This window comes from Peromyscus californicus, unplaced genomic scaffold (assembly GCF_007827085.1).
Source record: "Peromyscus californicus insignis strain IS unplaced genomic scaffold, ASM782708v3 Scaffold_1__1_contigs__length_55948999, whole genome shotgun sequence".
Lineage (NCBI taxonomy): Eukaryota > Metazoa > Chordata > Mammalia > Rodentia > Cricetidae > Peromyscus > Peromyscus californicus.
In genome coordinates, this window is record NW_026294492.1 from 19,477,894 (window position 1) to 19,500,202 (window position 22,309).

Here is a 22,309-nt window from a genome sequence, read left to right on the forward strand (position 1 = left end):
GATCTGCCTGCCTCTGCTTCCTGAGTGCTGGGATTAAAGGCACGCACCACCTCCTCACCACCCCATCCCCCCACTCCTGGCTAGTAATGTGAATTTTAAAGTATTCAAATGTGAAAGACTAGAACAAAGAAAATAAATCGATTAAAAAATTCTGGGGTTGGGGATTTAGCTCAGTGGTAAAGCGCTTGACTAGCAAGCGCAAGGCCCTGGGTTTGGTCCTCACCTCTGGGAAAAAAAAAATTCCTACCACCTTGGACAATGAACTAATTAAAGAAAACTTTTTAAAAACTCTAATAGCTAAAATAGATCTTAACTTTCTCATCATACACATGAAAAAAGTCTGAAGTGAAAAATGTATTAACTAGCTTGATTTAATTATTATACAATGCAAAAAGCAAAACATATTACGCTTCATAAAGATGTATTTGTTAATAACATTTATTTTTATGTATATGAATGTTTACTTGTATGAAAGTGAACCACATGTATGCCTGGTGCCCCTCTGAGTCCAGAAGATGGTGTCAGATCCCCTGGAACTAGAGTTACAACAGATGGTTGTGGCATACCGTGTGGATTCTGGGAATCAAACCTGGGTCCTCTGCAAGAGCAGCAAGTGCTCTTAACCACTAAACAATCTCGCCAATTAGTATCATTTTAATCCGGCAGATGACGCCCCCCCATGCTCATTTACAAGTTCTAAGTGACAGATTTACCACTTATTCCTAGGCCCTGGGGCCTGCCAGCAAACTTGGCTTCACACGGAAAAGAAAAGGCCTGAAGGGGAGTCCCCAGAAACCTTTAGCCACAGGCTGCTTGTGTGGTTCCCAGTCTCTATTAGTTACTCCTAATGCTGTCCCAAAAGCAGGCTGAGGAAGGAACGGTTTAACTTGGCTCACAGTCTGAGGGTGCAGAGCATCATGGTGGAGAAGGCAGGTGTTAGCTGGTCACATTCCAGTCACAGTCAGAGAGAGATGACTGGTGGTATTCACTCGGCTCACTTCCTCAATTTCATTCGAGACCACAGCCCATGGAGCCATGCTGCCCACATTTTGACTGGGTCTTCCCACCTTAGTTAACACAGTCTCTAAACTCCCTCACAGGCATGCCTGCAAGTTTGTCTCGTAGAAGACTGGAGATAGCATCGTGTTCACATGATCTGAGTGGTCCTCCAAACACCCTCAAACCATGAATTTTAAAGTGTTTCTGAATTGATGGTGCCATCATTAAAGGCAGATGAAATGCTTTGAGTGAATTCCTAGACTTCCAAACCCACTGTAAAGCCAGGTTGTGGTGGCTCATGCCTGTAAACTCTCCACTCTGGAGGCTGACATAAAAGAATTACCATGAGCCAGGCGGTGGTGGCGCATGCCTTTAATCCCAGTACTGGGGAGGCAGAACCAGGTAGATCTCTGTGAGTTCAAGGCCAGCCTGGTCTACCAAGTGAGTCCCAGGAAAGGCGCAAAGCTACACACAGAAACCCTGTCTCGAAAAACCAAAAAAAAAAAAAAAAAAAAAAAGAATTACCATGAGTTTGAGGCCATATTAGGATGTCTAGTAAGTTCCCAGCTATCCTGGGCTACAGAATGAAACCCCATTCCCAAACAGAACTTCTGAACTTGGGTGGCAAATGCCTTTAATCCCAGTGATGTATATGAAATGTCTATGAAAAAAAAATCTCTCCTATTCAATTGAAATTTCCGTGTAATGAAGGATCTGAAGAAGGTACCTATGGTGCAGCAGGGAGAGATAGAATCGAGCCAAGAAACACAGGAGCTACCGTAGAAGAGCCCCAGAAGGCGAGGGCAGAAAGAATGTAGCAAGACATTACTTGAGGATTAACAACACTGAAGAATATAGAAACCGCGGACTCTCAGCTCCATTTTCCAAGAGTCTAAAAACTGCTTTTTTTTAAATGTATGTTTGTGTGTGCATATGCATGTGCACGTGGGTACACAGGTGTGCAGGGGTGTGCCTGCTTATGTGGCATGTGCACGTGGAGGCCAGAGATCAGCCTCAGGCGTCATTCCTCAGGTGCCATCCACCTTGATTTTTGAGACAAGGTCTCTCATTGGCCTGGAGCTTGTCAAGATCTGAACTGTCTGGACAGGGAGCCCCAAGGATACGCCTGTCTCTACCCCCAGCCCAGTGCTGGTATTACAAGTGTGTGCCACTGAGCACAGATCTCTTACACAATTCTAGGGATGAAAGTCAGGTCCTCACGCTTATAAAGCAAGTACTTTACTGACTGACAGATCTCCTCATCCCTAAAAACTGCTTCGAAGCATTCTGATCTTTGACTTAATAACTAGAAACTCGTGAGAACTGAGAAGCATTGATATGTGAGTGTTAGGACAGCAGAAGCCGAAGAACAGCTGAATTAAGTAGATTCAAAAATGCTGAAAACGGAAGAGGAAGAATCTTAATACTTGGCCCCGAATAAAAGAGTAGGCATATCTGCATGAGCAGTAAGGGGAAGAGCTGCCATGTTCTTAGAAATATAGGGCATGAGAAAACAACAGAATAAATTCCTTTTTTTTTTAAGATTTATTAATTATGTACACAGAAGAGGGTGCCAGATCTCATTACAGATGGTTGTGAGCCACCATGTGGATGCTGGGAATTGAACTCAGGACCTCTGGAAGAGCAGTTGGTGCTCTTAACCTCTGAGCCATCTCTCCAGCCTAGGATAAATTCTTGAATGTGCTATAAGAAAGCAAGTGCCTACCTAGACTTGTACTTATTGGAACTACTCAAAAATGTAAGATAGAGTACAGAAATTTGTTAATAAACATAAACATAGTACACGTACTGGGCTGGCCAGAACTTACAGAATGATGATGAGTCTGAGTGTTTGGAATTTATCCAAAGAATGTGTGGAGGTTTAATGTGACAGAGACACGTGCCCATCAGCGTTTCCTGCAGCACTATACATAATAACTGAGTTATGGAACCAACCTATGTGTGCAACAATGGAGGAATGGATGTTAAATGTGTGTGTGTATACACAATGGACTTTTTCTGTCACCAAGAACAAGGTTACATAGTTTTCTCAGGAAAAGGGATGCTTTATAGGAACTCCTATAAAGCAGCTAAGCCAGCCTCAGAAAGACAACATCAAATGATTCTTCTCCTTTGTGGTTCCTAATTTCATAGAGTGCATAACCTCACAGATGTAAACATGCCATGAAAGTAGAAATGACTGGAAGAGTTAAGGACACTGTGGGGAGACAGTGAAGGAGAGTGGGGAGGGAGGGGACTGTGCGCAGTGTAACAGTACCAGATACAGTAGATACACACAGTGAAATGATGTTTACATAATGCAGGACTATTTCAACATAGCACAGTGGTCAATACACTACCCCATACTAATAACACAAAGTGGTGGTTGCCATGGTCATAGCAATGGTGCAGAAAAACCAAGCATGTACTCATGTGGTTTATTTGTTTTTTTTAAGACACTCAACAAAATAGAAATACCTGGGAACTCCCCCCAACATACATTGGGTCCAGTGTTATCCCCCAAATTGATATGTTGAAATCCTAACCTGCAAAGTAATGGTATTAGTAGATGGGGTGTTTGGGAGGTGTCCATGTCATGAGATGGAAAAACTACAAAACACTGTTGTAGAGAGTAAATAGTAAATAAGACATCCTTTGTTCATGATCAGAAGGTTTGATGGTAAAATGACATTACCAACACAATCTATAGATTCTTTAGGGATGCTGTGTAATCCCTACCCAAACCCCAGTGACCTTTTTTGCATAAATGAAAACCCTGTCCTAAAAATCCCTATGAAATTACAGAGATCCCTCAGGAGCCAAAACAACCTTGAAAAAGAACAGTCAGGGCTGGAGGGATGGCTCAGTGGTTAAGAGCACTGGCTGCTCTTAGTGAGGTCCTGAGTTCTCAGCAACCACATGGTGGCTTATAACCATTTGTAATGAGATCTGGTTCCCTCTTTTGGCAGGCAGGTATACATGCAGACAGAACATTGTATGCATAATAAATAAATAAATAAATAAATAAATAAATAAATAAATAAATAAATAAATAAATAAATAAATAAACAAACAAATAAACAAACAAATAAATAGCTAAAAAATAAGAACAGTCAGAGGACCCATACTTTCTGATTTTAAAACTTTGTACAGGGCTGGAGAGACGGCTCAGCGGTTAAGAGCACTGGCTGCTCTTCCAGAGGTCCTGAGTTCAATTCCCAGCTCACAATCTAGAATAGGATCTGGTGCCCTCTTCTGGCATGCAGGTATACATGCAGACAGCACTCATACATTAAATATAAATAATTTCTTTAAAAAAAAAAAAAAAAAAACTTTGTACAGAGCCGGGTAGTGGTGGTACACACCTTTAATCCCAGCATCGGGAGGCAGAGACAGGTGAGATCTCTGTGAGTTTGAGATCATCCTGGTCTACAGAGTGAGTTCCAGGACAGCCAGAGCTACACAGAGAAACCCTGTTTTGAAAAACCAAAAAGAAAAAGAAAAACGGTGTACAAAACCACAGTACTCAAAAATAGTTGTGGTACTGGTTTAAGAATAGACCTATAGAGTAGGGTGGTGGTGGCACAGCCTTTAATCCTAGCACCTGGAAGGCAGAGGCAGGCGGATCTCTGTGAGTTCGAGGCCAGAGTTCCAGGATAGCCAGGACTGTTACAAAGAGAAACCCTGTCTCTAAAAATAACCAAAAAAATTATTTAAAAAATAGACCTATAGGATCAAAGGAATCTAATATTAAAAGTCAGCTGATTCTCTACGTAGGCACTATGACCATTCAATGCAAAAAGAATAAGCTTCAACCAATGGTGCTGAGACAACTGGATAACCACATGTAAAGAAATGAAGTTGGGCCTTTTACTTCATATCATATTTAAAAATGAACTTGAGATGGAGTAAAAACCTAAACGTAAGAACTATTTAAGTTATGAAACTCTTTCCAGATAAAAAAGAGGCGAAGAATTAGGCTTGGGGAGATGGTTCAGCGGTTAACAACAGCACATAACTGCTCTTGCAGAGGTCCCAAGTTTGATTCCTAGCATCCATATCACACGGCTCACAATGCCCTGTAACTCCAGATCCAGGGGGATCCAGCACCTCTGGCTTCTGCTGGCACCTGTGCTCATGCTCACACTCACAATTACACAAACACACAATTTTATACACACACACACACACACACACACACACACACCTTTTTAAAAATAGTAATAATAAATCTAAGCAAGAGAAAGGAGTGTAATGGTTAATTTATGCTGACTTGGCTAGGCTATGGAGCCCAGTTGTTTGGCCATATATTAGTCTAGAAATTTTTGACAGTAATTTTACATATGATTAACATTTAAAATCAGTACACTTTAAAGCAGATTGCCTTCCATACTGTGAGTGGGCATCACCCAATCAGCTGAAGGCTTTAAGAGCAGAGGCCAGAACTCCCTGAAAAGGAAAGAATCCTTCCACAAGACTGAAGCACACAAAAGTGTACCCATTTTTCTAGCCTGTCCTGTCCTGCAGAGTTTGGGCTCAGGAGAATTCTTACCTAAGTTTGTCTATGAATTTCAGAGGAGCTATGAGAGCCTACTTCTTAACCTTAGTATCTCCTGATTTGGAGTGTGTGTGGGGTGTGTGTGTGTGTGTGTGTGTGTGATAAAGAACAATCTGGTCTTTGTTCCAGATTCTTGGTACAGAACTCCAAAAACCCTTGCAATTCCATGAATATTGAGGGTGTCTGTTACATTAATGAGTTGGAAATTCAGATTTGCTTCTATTTTTAATTGAGGAAGCCGGCACAATCATCATTCTAAAATCGAATTAAGACCTGACCAGTCTATATATTTATGCATAGATGCATAAATCCCAAACAAAATATAAGCAAACTGAATCTAATGAATCTAATTAAAGTATTGGGACCAACATTACAAATGTGTTATACGTATCTTAGGAATTCACAGCTGGTTTATTATCTTACATTCTCATGCAACTCAGTACATTGATTGAACGAACAAGAAAAAATATATGACCATCTAAATAGAGGCAGGAAATATACTTAATATTTAGCACCCAGTATAAAGAGATTTAATTTAAAATTTTAGAAGATTTTTTTAAATTAACACCAATTCTTGCTAAAAGTTCCTTAACTTGGGAAAGAATATTTGAAAAACCACAGAAAACATTATACATAACTGATGAATTACTGAAAAATGTCCTTGACTTAATAAAGAGACAGATGCCCACAATACATTGCTACTGAATATTGTACCTGAAGTCATAATCATAAATGAAGGCAAGGAGAACCAAGACGTAAGGTTGGAAAAGAGGCAATAAAACTTGTTATTTACACATGACATAATTTATTTAGAGAATATTCCTACAGGAGAATAAAGTCAAAGTGATACACTTAGCAGGGTTCTTTAAGCAGCTCAATATGAAAAGATCTGTTGTATTCTCAGGTTTCGGCATCACTTATATAAAATGGTATTTACAAGGGGTGGTGGTATCACTTATATAAAATGGTATTTACAAGGGGTGGTGGTAGTGCACATCTTTAATCCCAGCATTTGGGAGGCAGAGGCAAGTGGATCTCTGTGAGTTCAAAGCCAGCCTTGTCTGCAAAGTGGATTTCCAGGGCAACCAGGGCTACACAGGAAAACCCTATCTTGAAAAACAAAAAAACAAAAAAGAAATTATAATATTATACCAGGCCTGTGGATGTAGTTCAGTGGTGGACTGCTTGTAGAGAGCACTGGATAGATAGATAGATAGATAGATAGATAGATAGATAGATAGATAGATAGATAGATAGATAGATAGATAATATAGATAAGATAGATAGATGAGGGCTGGAGAGATGGCTCAGCGGTTAAGAGCACTGGCTGCTCTTCCAGAGGTCCTGAGTTCAATTCCCAGCAACCACATGGTGGCTCACAACCATCTATAATGAGATCTGGTGCCCTCTTCTGGCCTGCAAGCATGCATGTAGGCAGAACACTGTATCCATAATAAATAAATAAATCTTTAAAAAAAAAAAAAAGATAGATAGATGATAGAAAGGATTGAATGTAGTGCCTTGTTCAGACTAGGCTCATTTACCAATTCTGTGTGCCTTTGATTTGCCTGAAATTATTTTTAATAAAAGTCAAGGAAAGCCAGGCGGTGGTGGCACATGCCTTTAATCCCAGCACTTGGGAGACAGAGGCAGGCGGGTCTCTGTGAGTTCGAGGCCAGTCTGGGCTACAGAGTGAGTTCCAGGAAAGGAACAAAACTATACAGAGAAACTCTGTCTCAAAAAACAAAAACAAAAACAAGGAAAAAAATGGACCCGAGATGTAGCTCAGTGGTAGAGTGCTTTGCCTAGCACGAGCAATGACCTGAATTTGATCCTTACTAACACACACACACACACACACACACACACACACACACACACACACACACACAAACACACACACAATGCACAAATGACTTGAATAGGCAGTTTACAAGAGAGAATTTCCAAATGACTAATAAACCTGAGACACTGCTCAGTGTTTAGTTATGGGGGTTGCACAGGAAATCACAATGCAATACCACACACTCATTGGAATCACTAAAATAAGAGGTGGATGTGCCAAGTCTGGACAAGATGGCAGGACTGTGGGGGAGCCAGTCACTCATGGTCTGCTCACATGATCGAAAACTCAGAAGAGGCATGACCTACTAATGTTAAACACGTGCACCACGAACTCAAACAATTGTACTCCTGCTGGAAATAAAAATCCCACAGCAAAGTGTCACTTGATCTTCTTTGTCTCGTCATATGATTATAAATCTTTATTAAACAAAGTCACTCTACCGTCTGCCTCCCATCCCGTGTGATGGACAATACCCACAGCACTCTTACCTCATTCTTTTTCCTAAAGTTATGTCATATGAATGTCTCACTTCAGCTCGAGCTCCTAGACAGCACTTTCTCAGCATCTAGTACATTCTGCCTCGGTGTCTATTTGATAATAGATCCTAAAGCTACCGTTACTGCTACTTCCTTCTTTTCTCCTTCTTCTCCTCCTCCTCCTCTTCCTTCTCCTCCTCCTCTTCCTTCTCCTTCTCCTTCTTCCTCTCCTTCTTCTCCTCCTCTTCCTTCTTCTCCTCCTCTTCCTTCTTCTCCTTCTCCTCCTCCTCCTTCTCCTCTTCCTCCTTCTGCTTCTTTCTTCTTTCTTCTTCCCTCTTCCTCCTCTTCTTGGTTTTCTGAGACAGACTCTCCCTGTGTAGTCCTGACTGTCCTGGAACACACTATGTAGACCAGGCTGACCTCGAACTCAGAGAGATACTCCTGCACCATGCCCATCCTAACGCTTCTTGAAGTGAATTAAGAGAAAGGCAAGCTGGGCAGTGGTGGTGCACGCCCTTAATCCCAGCACTTGGGAGGCAGAGGCAGGCAGATCTCTGTGAGTTCAAGGCCAGCTTGGTATACAGAGTGAGTCAGGAGAGCCAGGGATACACAGAGGGACTTTGTCTCAGAAAACCAAAACAAGGAAGAAAAAATAAAAGAGGAAGCCATCTATCAACGCTGTCTCAACCCCCCTCTCCCCTCCATTCAGTTCTTCCTAAGGCCCAGAGGATAGGCATTTAGACAAACCTATAGGGTTCCAGCCTGGAGAGAAGTGAGTTTCAAGAGAAAGTGGCTATCACGTACCTCTGTCTTGGCTGCCACCTGTGTCTGGCTCTGATACCAAGAAAACAACATCCATATTCCATAAACCAAAAAACCGAGTAGCATAAGGCTGAGATGTGTCGGCAGGGGGAAAGCGAGCCCCCATATTAGGGACATTTCTCAAGCCTATGCCCCTCTCAACTACAGAGTGTCTGTCTCTAGACTGAGATGTCATGACATCACAATAGACAGTACCAGGTAAAGCCATTGTACACTCAGGTCCCAGCTGATGCCCTTCCCTGTGGCTGACCTTGGCTCTGAGCTCTAATAGCCAAAGCTCAGGGAAGAATCCATCTGTGAATCTTCTAGGGTCCAGGCAGACAAACTCGTCACTAAGGAAGGAGTGGCGAGGTCAAGTTTCAAAGGTCTTCCAAAGTGACTTGTTCTGACTCCCAGTTTCTTTGGAGTCGGTCACTGTCATAAACTGGGATTGGGTCTACGGCCATAAATTTCCAACTGCAGGTTAGAACACAGAGTCAAGTGGAATCTAAGAGTTGGGATAGTTGAAGTGGGAACTCTCAGGGACTTTGAGGCACCTGGTTTTCTAAGTTCACAGGTCTCCACATTGCCTAGTTGCTGTTGACCTGACAGACATCACACTAAGCAGTGGCCTTAGAGGATCTACAGTCTCACTGCCAAGTTTAGAGTAGTCATGGATCACCACACAATCTTATCAAGCCAACACAGTGCAAACAATATTGATGTGATCAATTCATGTGATCAAAATTATTCTTTTCATATAGGAACACTAATGAACCACTGACTGGTAGGCACCATTTCAGAAGACAAAGTCTCTGCCACCACACACACAGTATTTTCTGTCTATAGGGGCAGTGCAATTAATATTCTTGGGAAGCCCACTAAAAAATAAATAGTTAAATAAATACGGTGTGCGTGCTTTATGAAGCACTGTGCAATTTCTACAAGGATTTTAATTATAAAGAACTCTGACTTGTACATTGAGCACATGCTATGTGGCAGGTGCTAGCTGTATACCAGCCTGGAGTCCTGGTGAAGAATTAGGAATGAGATATCCCTTCGGTTTCTTAAAACATTTACGTGCACCTAACACGAACCTTTCAAGATTTGTTTTTATTGCTATTTTAAATATTGTGAATGTGTGTATGAGTGCAGGTTCCACAGTGAGGGGGCTAGAGGAGATCTGCAGTTTACAGATGTTTGTGAACCACACAATATGGGGGCTGGGTACTGAACTCAGTACCTCACCATTGTGCTCCCTCCAGCCCTGACAAGGACCTTTATAGGCCCTGTCATTTAGATATAATGTGTGTCCCTTAAGGGTTCATGGGGTGAAATTTCATCCCATGGTGAAGCATCAGGAGAGTAGGAATTTAATTCAACTACAATGTTTATCATTTTATTTATTTCATATTTTCGAGGCAGGTCTCATGTAGCCCAGTCTGGTCTTAAATTTGCTATGTGGCCAAAGCTGGTCTTGAACTTCTTAATCCTATTGCCTCCACCATCCAAATGCTGGGAGGGCACATGAGCACCACTAGCCTGACTTCAACTATGGTGTTTAAAGTGGGGCCTTTCAGGGGCGATTAGGCAGAAAATGATGCAAGCGGAGCCCCCTGGTTGAAGACTGGTAGCCTTAGAAGGGGAAGAGACAAACATGGATATCCATACACATACACTCCCTGTCTCTTGCCAGGTGCCCTCCTCCCTGTTCCACATCTGGACTCTACCAGCAAACGCTCTGTCACCAGATGTGACCTGTCAACACTGCTTCAACTCAGAACCAAAATAAAGTTCTTTTCTTGATCAAGTGGCCTAGTATATCCGGAAATGATCTTCTTTGTGTCTTAAATATTTAACCACCATGCTAGGGATGCATACAGCTCATTGGTAGTGCAGGTCCCTAGCATGCATGCAGTTGAGTTTAATCCATAGCATTACATAGAAAAGTTAGAATAGTTAAAACAGTCTGCATGTGCTCCAAAACAAGACATACTGTACAAGTGATATAAATACAGTCTCCATATGTCCATTTGGTCCACTTGCCTCGTGTCTATGGTTGCTTTCATGTCACTGTGTCACAGTTAAGTGGCCGTGCTGAAGGAATAGATGGCAGCATAGTAAACCATATATATGCCTTTAGTAAATAGCTTTTCCCCCAGTGCTGAGAGTGTCAAGCCCAGGGCCTCACACATGGTGGTCAAGCGTCCTACTATTAAGCGACACCACTAAATGCCTTTCTACAAATTACATTTGTTATTTGTCTGGTTTTTCTTAAGATTTATTTATTTAATATGTATACAGTGTTCTGCCTGCAGGCTAGAAGAGGGCACCAGATCCCATTACAGATGGTTGTGAGCCACCGTTTGGCTGCTGGGATTTGAACTCAGGACCTCTGGAAGAACTGCCAGTGCTCTTAACCTTTGAGCCATCTCTCTAGCCCTGTTTGTCTGTTTATTGTATGTGTGTGTGTGATATGATGTGTGTGTGTGTGTGTGTGTGTGTGTGTGTGTGTACTTGCACTGTGGCCTACATGGAAGTCAAGGGACAACTTGATAGTCAGCTCTCTTTTTTTAGTATTTTTTTTAGATTTAGATCTTTTTATGTGTACAAGTGTTTTGTCTGCATGTATGTGTGTGTACCACACGCCTGCCTGGTGCCAAAGGAGGTCAGAACAGGGCATCAGAATCCCTGGAACTGGAGTTAGAGATGGTGAGCTGCCATGTGGGTGCTGGGAACTGAACCTGTGTCCTCAGGAAGAATAACAAGAGCTCTTAACCACGGAGCCAGCTCTCCATGCCTGTGCTCTCTCCCGAGATTCAAACTCAGGTCACCAGGCTTGGCAACAAGCGCCTTTACTTGCTGAGCCATCTCACCAGCCCTGGGTGTCTTCTAGAATGCACTATACACACTGATCAGTGTTAGATCAATCAAACATGTATTCTCTTACGCATAATCCAGGGCCCTTAGAATATTTAAATTCATTTAGCCTTCCCACACATGACATGCTATTGTAATCAGCAATTCTGCTTTTGTTTTGTTTTTTCAAGACAAAGTTTCTCTGCATAGCCCTGGCCGTCCTGGAACTTACTCTGTAGACCAAGCTGACTTTTCAAACTCAGTGATCCACCAGCCTCTGTAACCCAAGTGCTGGGATTAAAAGCATGCACCACCACTGCCTGGCAGGAATTCTTTTTTTTTTTTTTTTTTTTTTTTTAAAAAAAAGATTTATTTATTTATTTATTATGTATACAGTGTTCGGCCTGCATGCCAGAAGAGGGCGCCAGATCTCATTACAGATGGTTGTGAGCCACCATGTGGTTGCTGGGAATGAACTCAGGTCCTCTGGAAGAGCAGCCAATGCTCTTAACCTCTGAGCCATCTCTCCAGCCCGCTTAAGGCTTTCTTTGAAAGTGCATTTGTGTGTTTGGATATTTGTAACCTGAGTGTCTTTGCACACCTGATGCAAAATGCTCTAAGTTTTGCTCGTGTGGTCTAATAAACTGGAAGTAAATCTATTCAGTCTCTGGTAGACCCACTTCCTTGTATTCCAAATACAGGAACTTGGCTCATCTTCATGTGTCCACAAAACTTCCTTTTTTTCCCCCTTTTGAGACAGTTTTGTCATGGAGGTCAGGGTGGCTTAGAATGGGCGATGTAGCCCAGGATTGCTTCTAATTCCTCACTTTCCTGCCTTCATCTCCTGAATGTTGGGACTACAGGAAATAGCCCTTCATCTTTGTGTGCATGCAGGTAGATATATGTGCATGTGTGTGTTCCTGTGTGTGCATGCAGGTAGATACATGTGCATGTGTGTGTGTTCCTGTGTGTGCATGCAGGTAGATATATGTGCATGTGTGTGTTCCTGTGTGTGCATGCAAGTAGGTAAATGTGTATGTGTGTGTTCCTGTGTGCGCATACAGGTAGGTATATGTGCGTGTGTGTGTTCCTGTGTGTGCATGCAGTTAGGTATATGTGCGTGTGTGTGTGTGTGTGTGTGTGTGTGTGTGTGTGTGTGTGTGTGTGTTCCTGTGTGTGCATGCCAGTAAGTATATGTGCGTGTGTGTGTTCCTGTGTGTGCATGCCGGTAGGTATATGTGCGTGTGTGTGTGTGTTCCTGTGGAGATCAGAGGTCACTCCTCAAGTGCCATCCATCTTGTTTTTGAAACTGAGTCTCTCATTGCCCTGAAGCTTGTTGATTAGGCTAGGCTGGTTGGCCAGCAAGCCCCAAGGATACGCTGGCTGTCTCAGCCACCCCAGCACTGGGATTATAAACACAGGCCACCTCACCTGGTTTGTTTATGTGAGTGCTGAGAATTGAGCTCAAGTTTTTACGCTTGTGTGGCAAACCTTGAGCGACTATGCTATCTGCCTAGTCCTCCATGCCTCTAATATTTTTATTAATTAATTAATTTTTTGAGATATGGTCTCACTATATAGCCCTGGCTCTGTCCTGGAACTCACTCTGTAGACCAGGCTGGCCTCAAACTCACAGAGCTCCACCAGCCTCTGCCTCTTGAGTGCTAGGATTAAAGGCATGTGCTGCCGACAGGCCTGGCCTCTCTTTTATCTTTTTTGAGTGCTCAGAAAATGTATTCTGGTAACTTTCCAAGATATTCTGAAATGTCAGTTCACAACATTTGGTACCAGGGAACAAGTCTGGACCCTAGGACAGCACATCTGTTGCACTCTCCTTTATAAAGTGGTAATGAAGGAATTCACCCTGAGACATCCTGCCATTTCATCTCATGGTGTCTTTAGAAAAATCCTTCTCTAAGCTTTGGAAGTCCTGAGAGCAAGAAGGCATTGATTTGGAGCAGAGCAAAGTCGGTGTGAGCAGAACAGGACGAACTTGAACATAAGACATGTCATCACCATCACGAGGTTCCCTCTCAGCTGCCTTCCGCATTTGGGTCTCTGGGCAGAACTGGTCCTGAAACAGTCTAAAACCTTCGGAGCAGCAGACTGTGATCAGTGGCATTGCTGACCCGACTTGTCTGCTTGGAGGCGGGGCCTGCCACTATTCGGTGTCCAGGTTTATAGCAAACTCTTCCTCATACACTGTCCCTTTCACTTCCCACAAGAGCTCTCCATCAGGGCTGGAGAGATGGCTCACGGGTTAAGAGCCTTTGTCGTGCTTGAAGAGGCCTCAAATTCGGTTCCCAACATACTGAGCAGCTCCCACCTATAACTCCAGCTCCAGGAGTTCTGACACCTCTGGCCTCCTTGGGCACCTGCAACTCAGGTGCACATACCCATACGTAATTAAAAATAATAAAATAAAAATCTGTATAAAGCCAGGCACTGTGATGCTCACCTTTGACCCCAGCACTCAGAAGGCAGGAACAGGCAGATCTCTGAATTCAAGGCCATCCTGATCCGAATAGCAAGACCCAGACCAGCCAGATAACTCAGAGGTTCAAGTGTATGCTGCTCTTGCAGAGGACCTGGGTTTGATGCCCGGCACCCACATCAGGTAGCTCACAACTCTCTGTTCCTCCAGTTCCGGGGGATCCGACACCTCTTGCCTCCTGGAACACCTGTGCGTACATGAACACAGGCACACACACATACCTACCCAGAACTGGAACTACAACAAATCCTCAGAGAGAGGGAGAGAGACTTGTGAGGAGTCTGGGAAGGGATGAGAGGGGCCGCAGCGGCCAGGAGACAGAGAGCAAGGGCAAACTCAAGCAGTATGGGGGGTGGGGAGAGCTAGACTTGGATCTAACCACAGGCCATCAGCTGTGACAGCTTGCTCTCACACAGTTAGAGAGGTGGGAAAGAACAAGATCAGACCCGAAGTCAGAGGTTCTGATAGACCCGCCCTAGCGCTCTACATTGTCACGTCCGTCCTATATCCCCCTCCCGTCCTATCCCCCCCCTCCCCCGCCCCCAGGTGTGGGACGTCTCCTGGAGCTATATCCATCCAGAGTTCTTGGCTCCTCACAGAAGTCTCTTTCTCCCCAGTCTTCACTCCACACAGTGGTTTTTGGTTTTGTTTGTTTGTTTTGTTCTGAGACAAAGTCTCAGTGGGTAGCCCAGGTACACCTCAAACTCACAGCAGTCCTCCTGCCTCAGACTTCTGAGTCCACATGTTTCTAAGCTGCAGAAAAAGAGGTTCTGAGGTTGTAGCAAATGTGTCAGGTCCCAGTTGTATCTGCCCAGCACCCAAGTTCCTGTATTTGCTGACAACCCCTTGAATGCTCTGTCTGAAAGGGTTCCCTGTTTACCAGAGAATGCTTGACTCATTCACAGGGCAGACCAGAAAAGCCAAGGTGTTAATGTCCCCAGCAGCAATCATCAAGCAATAAACGCCCAGAGCTTCTGTGGACATACATATTTCAGTTGCTTATCACTGGCAACAAACCTAACCCAAATCAAGTGTCTTTTGACAACCATTGTTGTTTCTTTGTTGGGAAAGTATTGCTCACCTGTAACCCCAGCACTTGGGAGGCTGGAGGGACAAAGATCAGTTCAAAGTCATCTTTGGTTCCTAGGGAGCTTGGGACCAGGCTGGGATGCAGGAAACCATCACAAATAAACAAAATTGAAATCAAATACAATGAGGTCTTGGGGAATGTTAAGCAAGGTACTCGTAAGACCTTATTTTACTCTCTGCCCCCAGAGAAGATCAAGCTTGCCTCAAACTCACTGTGGAGACCAGGTTGGCATCCAACTTTTCCAATCCTTCTGCCTCTATCTCATGAATGCTGGGATTACAGGTATATACTATGATGCCCAGACTTTTTCCCCCTTCCTCTTTCAGGATTTGATAGCCCAAGCTAAACTGAAATTCACTGTGTAGCCCAGGCTGGCCTCAAACTTACTGTGATCCTCCACCCTCAGCCTCTGAATTGTACCATCATTATATATGACTTGTGTTTCATTTTATTTATTTTTTTTTAGACAGGATCTCATGTAGCTCAAGCTAGCCCCAAACTTGATATGTTAGCCAAGGATGACCTTGAATTTCTGATCCTCCTGCCTCTGCTTCCTCAGTACTGGGGATGGAAACCAGGGCTTCATGCAAACTAGGCAGATTACCAAATGAACGACATTCTCAGCCCCTAGTCCACATTTTAAATATATTTTGCTATAATGTCTCCTTTTTTTTTTCCTTTTTGAAACAGGTTCTCAAAGGAAGAGAGGAAGAAGAAAAGAAGAAGAGGAAGAAGAAGAAGAAGAGGAAGAGGAAGGAGGAGAAGGAGGAGGAGGGGAAGGGGAAGAAGGAGGAAGAGGAGGAGGAGGAGGAGGAGGAGGAGGAGGAGAAAGCAGGATCTTACTATGTAGCCTTGGCTGGCCTCAAACTCACAGAGATCCACCTGCATCTGCCTCCCGAGTGCCTAGCTATAATATGTTATTCTATGGAGGACAGCATTGAAGAGTAGGAGGGACAGACAAGGGGGCAACAGCAGACGCTAAGAGACCACTAGGAGGCTCTTGCAGTGTTCTGCTCAGGATTGAATGGGGAAGCCAACTGTATCGTGCCCACTAACCCCAGCACCTGGGAAGTAAAGGCAAGTAGTATTATCCCAAGTTCAAGGCCAGTTTGTCTACATAGGAAAAAGTGCCATACCAACCAAGACTATAAAGGGAGGACTCATTATTATTATTTTTTTGTTTTTTTGAGACATTATTTTTTTAAAAAATACTATTTTGGGGGGACTGGGGAGATGGCTCAGCAGTTAAGACCTCTTTCAGAGGACTCAGGTTTGATTTCTAGCATCTTCATGGTAGCTGACAGCCCTCCTTAATCCCAGTTTCAGGGGATCCAACAGGTACATACACATCCATGCATACAGGCAAAACATTCATACACATAATGTAAAATAAATATATCTAAAAAAATTTTAAAGGAAAAGGGGCTAGAGAGATGGCTCAGTGGTTAAGAGTACTGACTGTTCTTCCAGAGGACGCAGGTTCAATTCCCAGCACCCACATGGCAGCTCACAACTGTCTCTAACTCCAGTTCCAGGGGATCTGACACCTTCGTACCAACACACATAAAATAAAGTTAAATAAATTATTTTAAAAAAAATTTTTAAGAAAAAGAAAAAAAATAATGGAAAAAAAGGTAGTTGGCTGTGAACCTGGTGAAAAATAGCCATGCAGAATGAGTATACCTGAGACATGGAGACTACTTTTGCTAAAAGCAGACTGCTCATTGGGCCCTGTAAATATCTGAGTAGCTAAAAAAAAAAACCAAGATTAAAAGCACGAGTACATATACCTTTGTTTTGTATGTCTCCTTTGCTCTGAGTCATTCACTCACCCCTGCAGTCACCTTGGATCCCAGGAACAGGGCTGATGGCTAAGTGTCTTGTGACAAGACAAATCTAAACCCCACACAACGATGACTCCTCTCTCCTCGGTTATTATCGAGGCAGGATCTCAGGTATCTCAAGCTGGCCTTGAGTTCACTATGTAGCCAAGGATGGTCTTGAACTCCTGATACTCTGCCTGTGTTGTCTAAGTATTCCATCACTCCTAGTTTTATGTGCCGCTGAAGATCAAACCCCCGGCCTTGCGAATGCCAGGCAAGCCTTTCACTCAACATACTAAGTTACCTCTCAGCTTTTCCCCCCCTAATTTTCACCATTATTTTGTTTTGTTTTGGGTCTGGACCCGATTTGTTTGGACCCCCAGAGTGGAATCTAGTTACTCCAGGACTTGCTGTCTAAAGCATTGTTTTTTTTGTTGTTTTTTTTTTAAAGATTTATTTATTATGTATACAGTACTCTGCCTGCACATATGACTATAGGCCAGAAGAGGGCACCAATCTCATTACAGATGGTTGTGAGCCACCATATGGTTGCTGGGAATTGAACTCAGGACCTCTGGAAGAACAGCCAGTGCTCTTAACCTCTGAGCCATCTCTCCAGCCCCGCCTAAGGCATTGTTAACAAACACAAGGCCTTTCACATTGTGATCATTGTGGTGAATGAATGAATGTTGCTCCCTTCCTTGATGAAATGCCACGATCATATCTTTCACTCTACTGATGAAATGAGGAATATTGTAAATCATTCTCTGCAACTCGATTCCATTTTCTAGTTGATAGCAAGTCTTTTGTATAGGTGCTTCTGGGTATGGGTGGATATGTTCATTGGGGGTTTTTGCATGTGTATGTGTGTGTGTGTGTGTGTGTGTGTGTGTGTGTGTGTGTGTGTGTTTAATATCATATCCCACCCTTATTCTCTAGTTCACTTTTTAAACATCTTAATCCCTCTCCCTCTTCAGCCTCTTTCACCCCCACCCAGAATAATGGAGGAGGTTTCCAGAAGCTTCTCTGAATAATTTTCCTTTGTAAAGCAAATTGAGTGGTGGTGGACTCAAGCTCCTCACTCTGGAGATTGGAGATGTAGGGTTGGTTGGTACCCAGGGCCTCCAGTTGCTGGGAGAGGTGAACCCAAGAGTGCTTTGAGTGATAAGGGCACCAGACAGGGAGAGCCATAATCACTTTATCCCATTCAGTCTCTGCCCCAACTCCTTTCTCATTTTTTTTTTCAGCCCTAACTGGAACAAAATGCAATCAACATATGTACCTAATTTGACAAGGAGAAAGGGCCACGCACAGCTGTAAATTGTCACAACAGTGGCAGCTAACAGCCTTGATGGATGTCAGCGGTAACAAAGAAGAGAGAGCAGTCTGCTCCTCACGTCAAAGGGAGCAGTCACATCCCTCAACTGAGGATGCTCAGGAGGTGTGGAAGAGGGTATCTGGAGCCGGAATCAATGCTTCCAGGGTGAGCAAAACATCCAGAATCTCTGTGGAGAGAGGGAGTAGCAAGGTAAATAATAAGAGCAGATCACTTTTTTTTCCCTTTCTTTCTAGAGATGACATTGAAATTCCTGCATCAGCCAAGAGAGTTTGGAGGTCAGTTTTAACTAGCTTTGCTGCCAGGTCTATATGAGACTATGAGACCTGCCGTGGGGGCCCCTGAACCCCAACTCCCTCCTACTGAGAGTTTTCTCAATCCAAGGCCACTCCACTTTCCTCTGTGCATCGTCCTTTCTCGGAGATGCAGTTTACGTGTGACTCTCTAGATAGCGTGTGCGTGCGTGCGTGCGTGCGTGCGTGCGTGTGTGTGTGTGTGTGTGTGTCTCCTTTGTGTGTATGCAGGAGGCATGGGTGTGCACCCATGGAGTCTGGAGGTTGTTGGAGGGTACCTCCTTCTATGACTCGCCACCTTTAGTGGTTGAGATGCAGTCTCGCTGACTGATGGGCTGGACTGGCTGGCCAGGAGGTCCCCTGGGATCCTCCTTTCTCCAATCCCAACTCTAGGATTACAGGTGCATGTAGCCATGCCTGCTTTTTTATGTGGGCGCTGAGACGCAATCTCAGGTCCTCATGCTTGCCCGAGCAGTGTGCCTACTGAACCATCATCTCCCAGCCCTAGAGAGCTTTCTGACTTCTTCTTCCTTTCTTTGGGGGAAGGGGATGTTTAGTGGGTTGGTTTTCCTTTTTATACATATATATTTATTTTTATTTTATTTATTTATTTTTATTTAAACTGCTAAGAAAACGTTTGTGGTTTCATTGTATCGTGAGGCATTGAAACATCTGAACAAATCAATATCTGGGCGGCGAGGCAGCGGCTTTCTCCTTCACTTCTTTGGGTTACTAGAGCAACTTGTCAGTAGATTAAAAAAACAAAATAAAACAAAACCAAAAACCCACAATCTTTTGCATTACTTAAGTCTTTCCAAGGCATGCGCTGGTCCAACACAAACTTCTCCTGTCAGATGCAACTAGTCTAGCATCCAAACATCATGCACAACACAGTGGTGACAGAAGCGCACTGCACCACTTCTACCTCGGCCCTGCTCATTTGTGTATGATGTTCGGAGCATCTGGAGGAGTGAGATAGTTAGTATTGGAAGAGGAGGGAGGAGGAAACAGCATGAGTGTCTGGCCAAGAGGAGGTCAGCCGAAGTTGTGCAGGGCAAGCCTGGACATGTCATTGGTGCAAACCCAAGCATCGTTGATGTTCTTGAATAGAAACATCTGGCGGAAAGCCATAATGAGATCTTCATCGGCCTTGAGCTGGCCTACAACCGTGCTGATGATACAGCTCTCTGGTGTAGGCTGGCGGTCCTGTGCCGTGATACTATGCTGGATTTTCTGGAACGGAAGGCTGGACAACTTCTCCACAATGGCAGCTTTCCACTGGCACTGCTGTCCGTCCCACGTAAGGCAGGATGCATCAATGTAAATTGCGGCTAGTTGAGTTCTGTCGTTATCTAATAACTGGTAGTAATGCTGAATAAAGCTGGATCCAATCTGCTCCCAAATTGGCTTCTCCCATCCTGGAGAGTCACCCACCTCACCAAGACCTGTGGGGCTGGCATGATGGTGGCAGCGGCAGCGGCGGCGGCGGCTACCAGCGCGGTCCTATTTATTTATTTTTTAAGATACAATTTTTTTTTTTTTAAAGATTTTATTTATTATGTATACAGTGTTCTGTTTGCATGTATCCCTGCAGCCCAGAAGAGGGCACCAGATCTCATTACAGATGGTTGTGAGCCACCATATGGTTGCTGGGAATTGAACTCAGGACCTCTGGAAGAACAGCCAGTGCTCTTAACCTCTGAGCCATCTCTCCAGCCCCCGAGATACAATCTTTTTTAAAATTTGTTTATTTACAACACATACAGTGTTCTGCCTGTATGTATGACCAGAAGAAGACGCCGGATCTCATTACAGAAGGTTGTGAGCCACCATGTGGTTGCCGGGAATTGAACTCAGGACCTCTGGAAGAGCAGCCAGTGCTCTTAACTATTGAGCCATCTCTCCAGCCCTTATTTTGATTGATTTTTAAATCATGTTTATGGATGTGTGTCTCTCTCTGTGTAGGTGAATGCAGGTGCCCTGGAGTGGAATTGTAAGGTGTAAGTTGTAAGACACTTGATGTGGGTGCTGGGAACCAAACTTGGCTCCTCCACAAAAACAGTCTCTCCAGCCCCATGCTGACTGGTTTTCTTGAAACAGGGTCTCACTGTATAGCTCCAGCTCACCTGCAACTCGCTATGTAGATCAATTTTACCCTCAACTGGCGACGATCCTGCTTCTGCCTTCCTAATGCTGGGATTCTAGGTGTGGGCCCCTGTGCCCTACTGAGGTTAATCATTTCTCTGCAGGTAACCCTTGAACCACACTGTGAGAAAAATAGCCACTGGACTAAAATAAGCACACATTAGACTTTTCTTAAGCTAGGCTGCATCGTGGCCTCAGTGGCCAAGAGCACCAGCTGTGGGGCAAGAACGATGGCTGAGCGGATAAAAACACTTGTTCTTGCAGAGGTCCAAGAGGCAAGCACCCCGATTAGATAGGTCACAACCTCCCAGCCCTCCAGTGCTGGGAAATTTGATGCCCTCTGGCCTCCTGGGTATCTGCATGGACATGGTACATATAGATTCGTGCAAACACACATACACATAGATAAAAATAACAACTCTTTAAAATACAATAATAATAATAATAAACATCAGTTGTAGACTAGTACAGTGACTCAGCAGGTCAAGGTACTTGCTGCCCAAGCCTGCTGACCTGAGTTCCATCCCCAGGCCCCACATGTTGGGAGAGAAACAATTTCCTCATATTGTCTTCTGACCTCCATGTGCGTACGCGCGCGCGCGCACATACACACACACACACACACACACACACACAACTGGCTGTCTAGAGCCTTATTCACCCCCTCCACTACATCCATCATCTTCTTCACTTGTTTACGTGTTTGTTTCCAATGCTGAGCATCAAACCTCAGCCAAGCACACGCCAGCACGGAGCCTCACTCGGGCAGCTAGCTTCAGCCATCATGTACTTCTGAGGATACCTTAATCCCTCCTGCTACACAACTACCGGTTCACACCATTACAGCGCTGTGACTCTTGGGGGTAGGTCTTGTCCACACGTCGCGTCCCCGCCTCTCTGACCCAAACCTCTCAGCTAGTCCTACTGCCTCCAAGACTGAGATTCTGTCTCTCTGGCACCCGTGGCAGGACCACACCAGCCGGAAGCTGCCGGCAGATATATTTTCTACCATACTCATGTAGGGAGAGCCATTGTGGTCCTCGGTACCCGTGGGCTGGAGAAGCAGCATGCCGGGGAGGAAAAATACGAGTTTGAGGTGAGGAAGATGAGCTCCATCACTAGGTGGACAGGTAAGACTACCCAACTTGCATCTGAAGGAAGGAGTACTCAAACTTTTGTGTGTTAAGTGGTAAGGTCTCAAACCCAGGACAAAAGGCTGAGGTGCCCATTAACATATCAAAGTGGACTCTGGATGCCAAGGTCTCCCAGCATCCCTCAGTCTTTACCCCTTACAGGGCCCTCCTGACTGGCATGCCTCCACCCCCCAACTCTCCAGTTATCTCTCCACACTCCTCTGGCTCCCATATAACCCAGCCAATTCCGATATCCCACTATCCCTGCCAGTCTCTTGGCCCAGGCACCCCTCTTGGTCGGCGGCTCCTCTCCCCTCCCCTCTCCTCCCATGTCCTAGCTCAGGGTCGTGTTTACTCTGGATTCTCCCAGATGTCTCCGTAACTGCCTATGTTTTCTCTCATATCTAGAATAAACCCCCTCCACTGGACCTAGGAGCAATCATATCCTTCCTTTTT

The 22,309-nt window shown here is 44.3% G+C and overlaps 1 protein-coding gene across 1 annotated transcript; it reads right to left on the reverse strand.

The window, feature by feature from the left end:
* Window positions 1-19,205: 19,205 nt before the first annotated feature.
* Window positions 19,206-21,789, reverse strand: LOC128116058 (nuclear transport factor 2-like). Its single transcript, XM_052747337.1, has 2 exons — window positions 21,697-21,789; window positions 19,206-20,078 (listed from the first exon to the last, which is right to left on the reverse strand). The coding sequence occupies exons 1-2, from the start codon at window positions 21,787-21,789 to the stop codon at window positions 19,611-19,613; spliced, it is 561 nt and encodes a 186-aa protein (XP_052603297.1). The 3' UTR covers window positions 19,206-19,610.
* Between the last annotated feature and the right edge of the window lie 520 nt (window positions 21,790-22,309).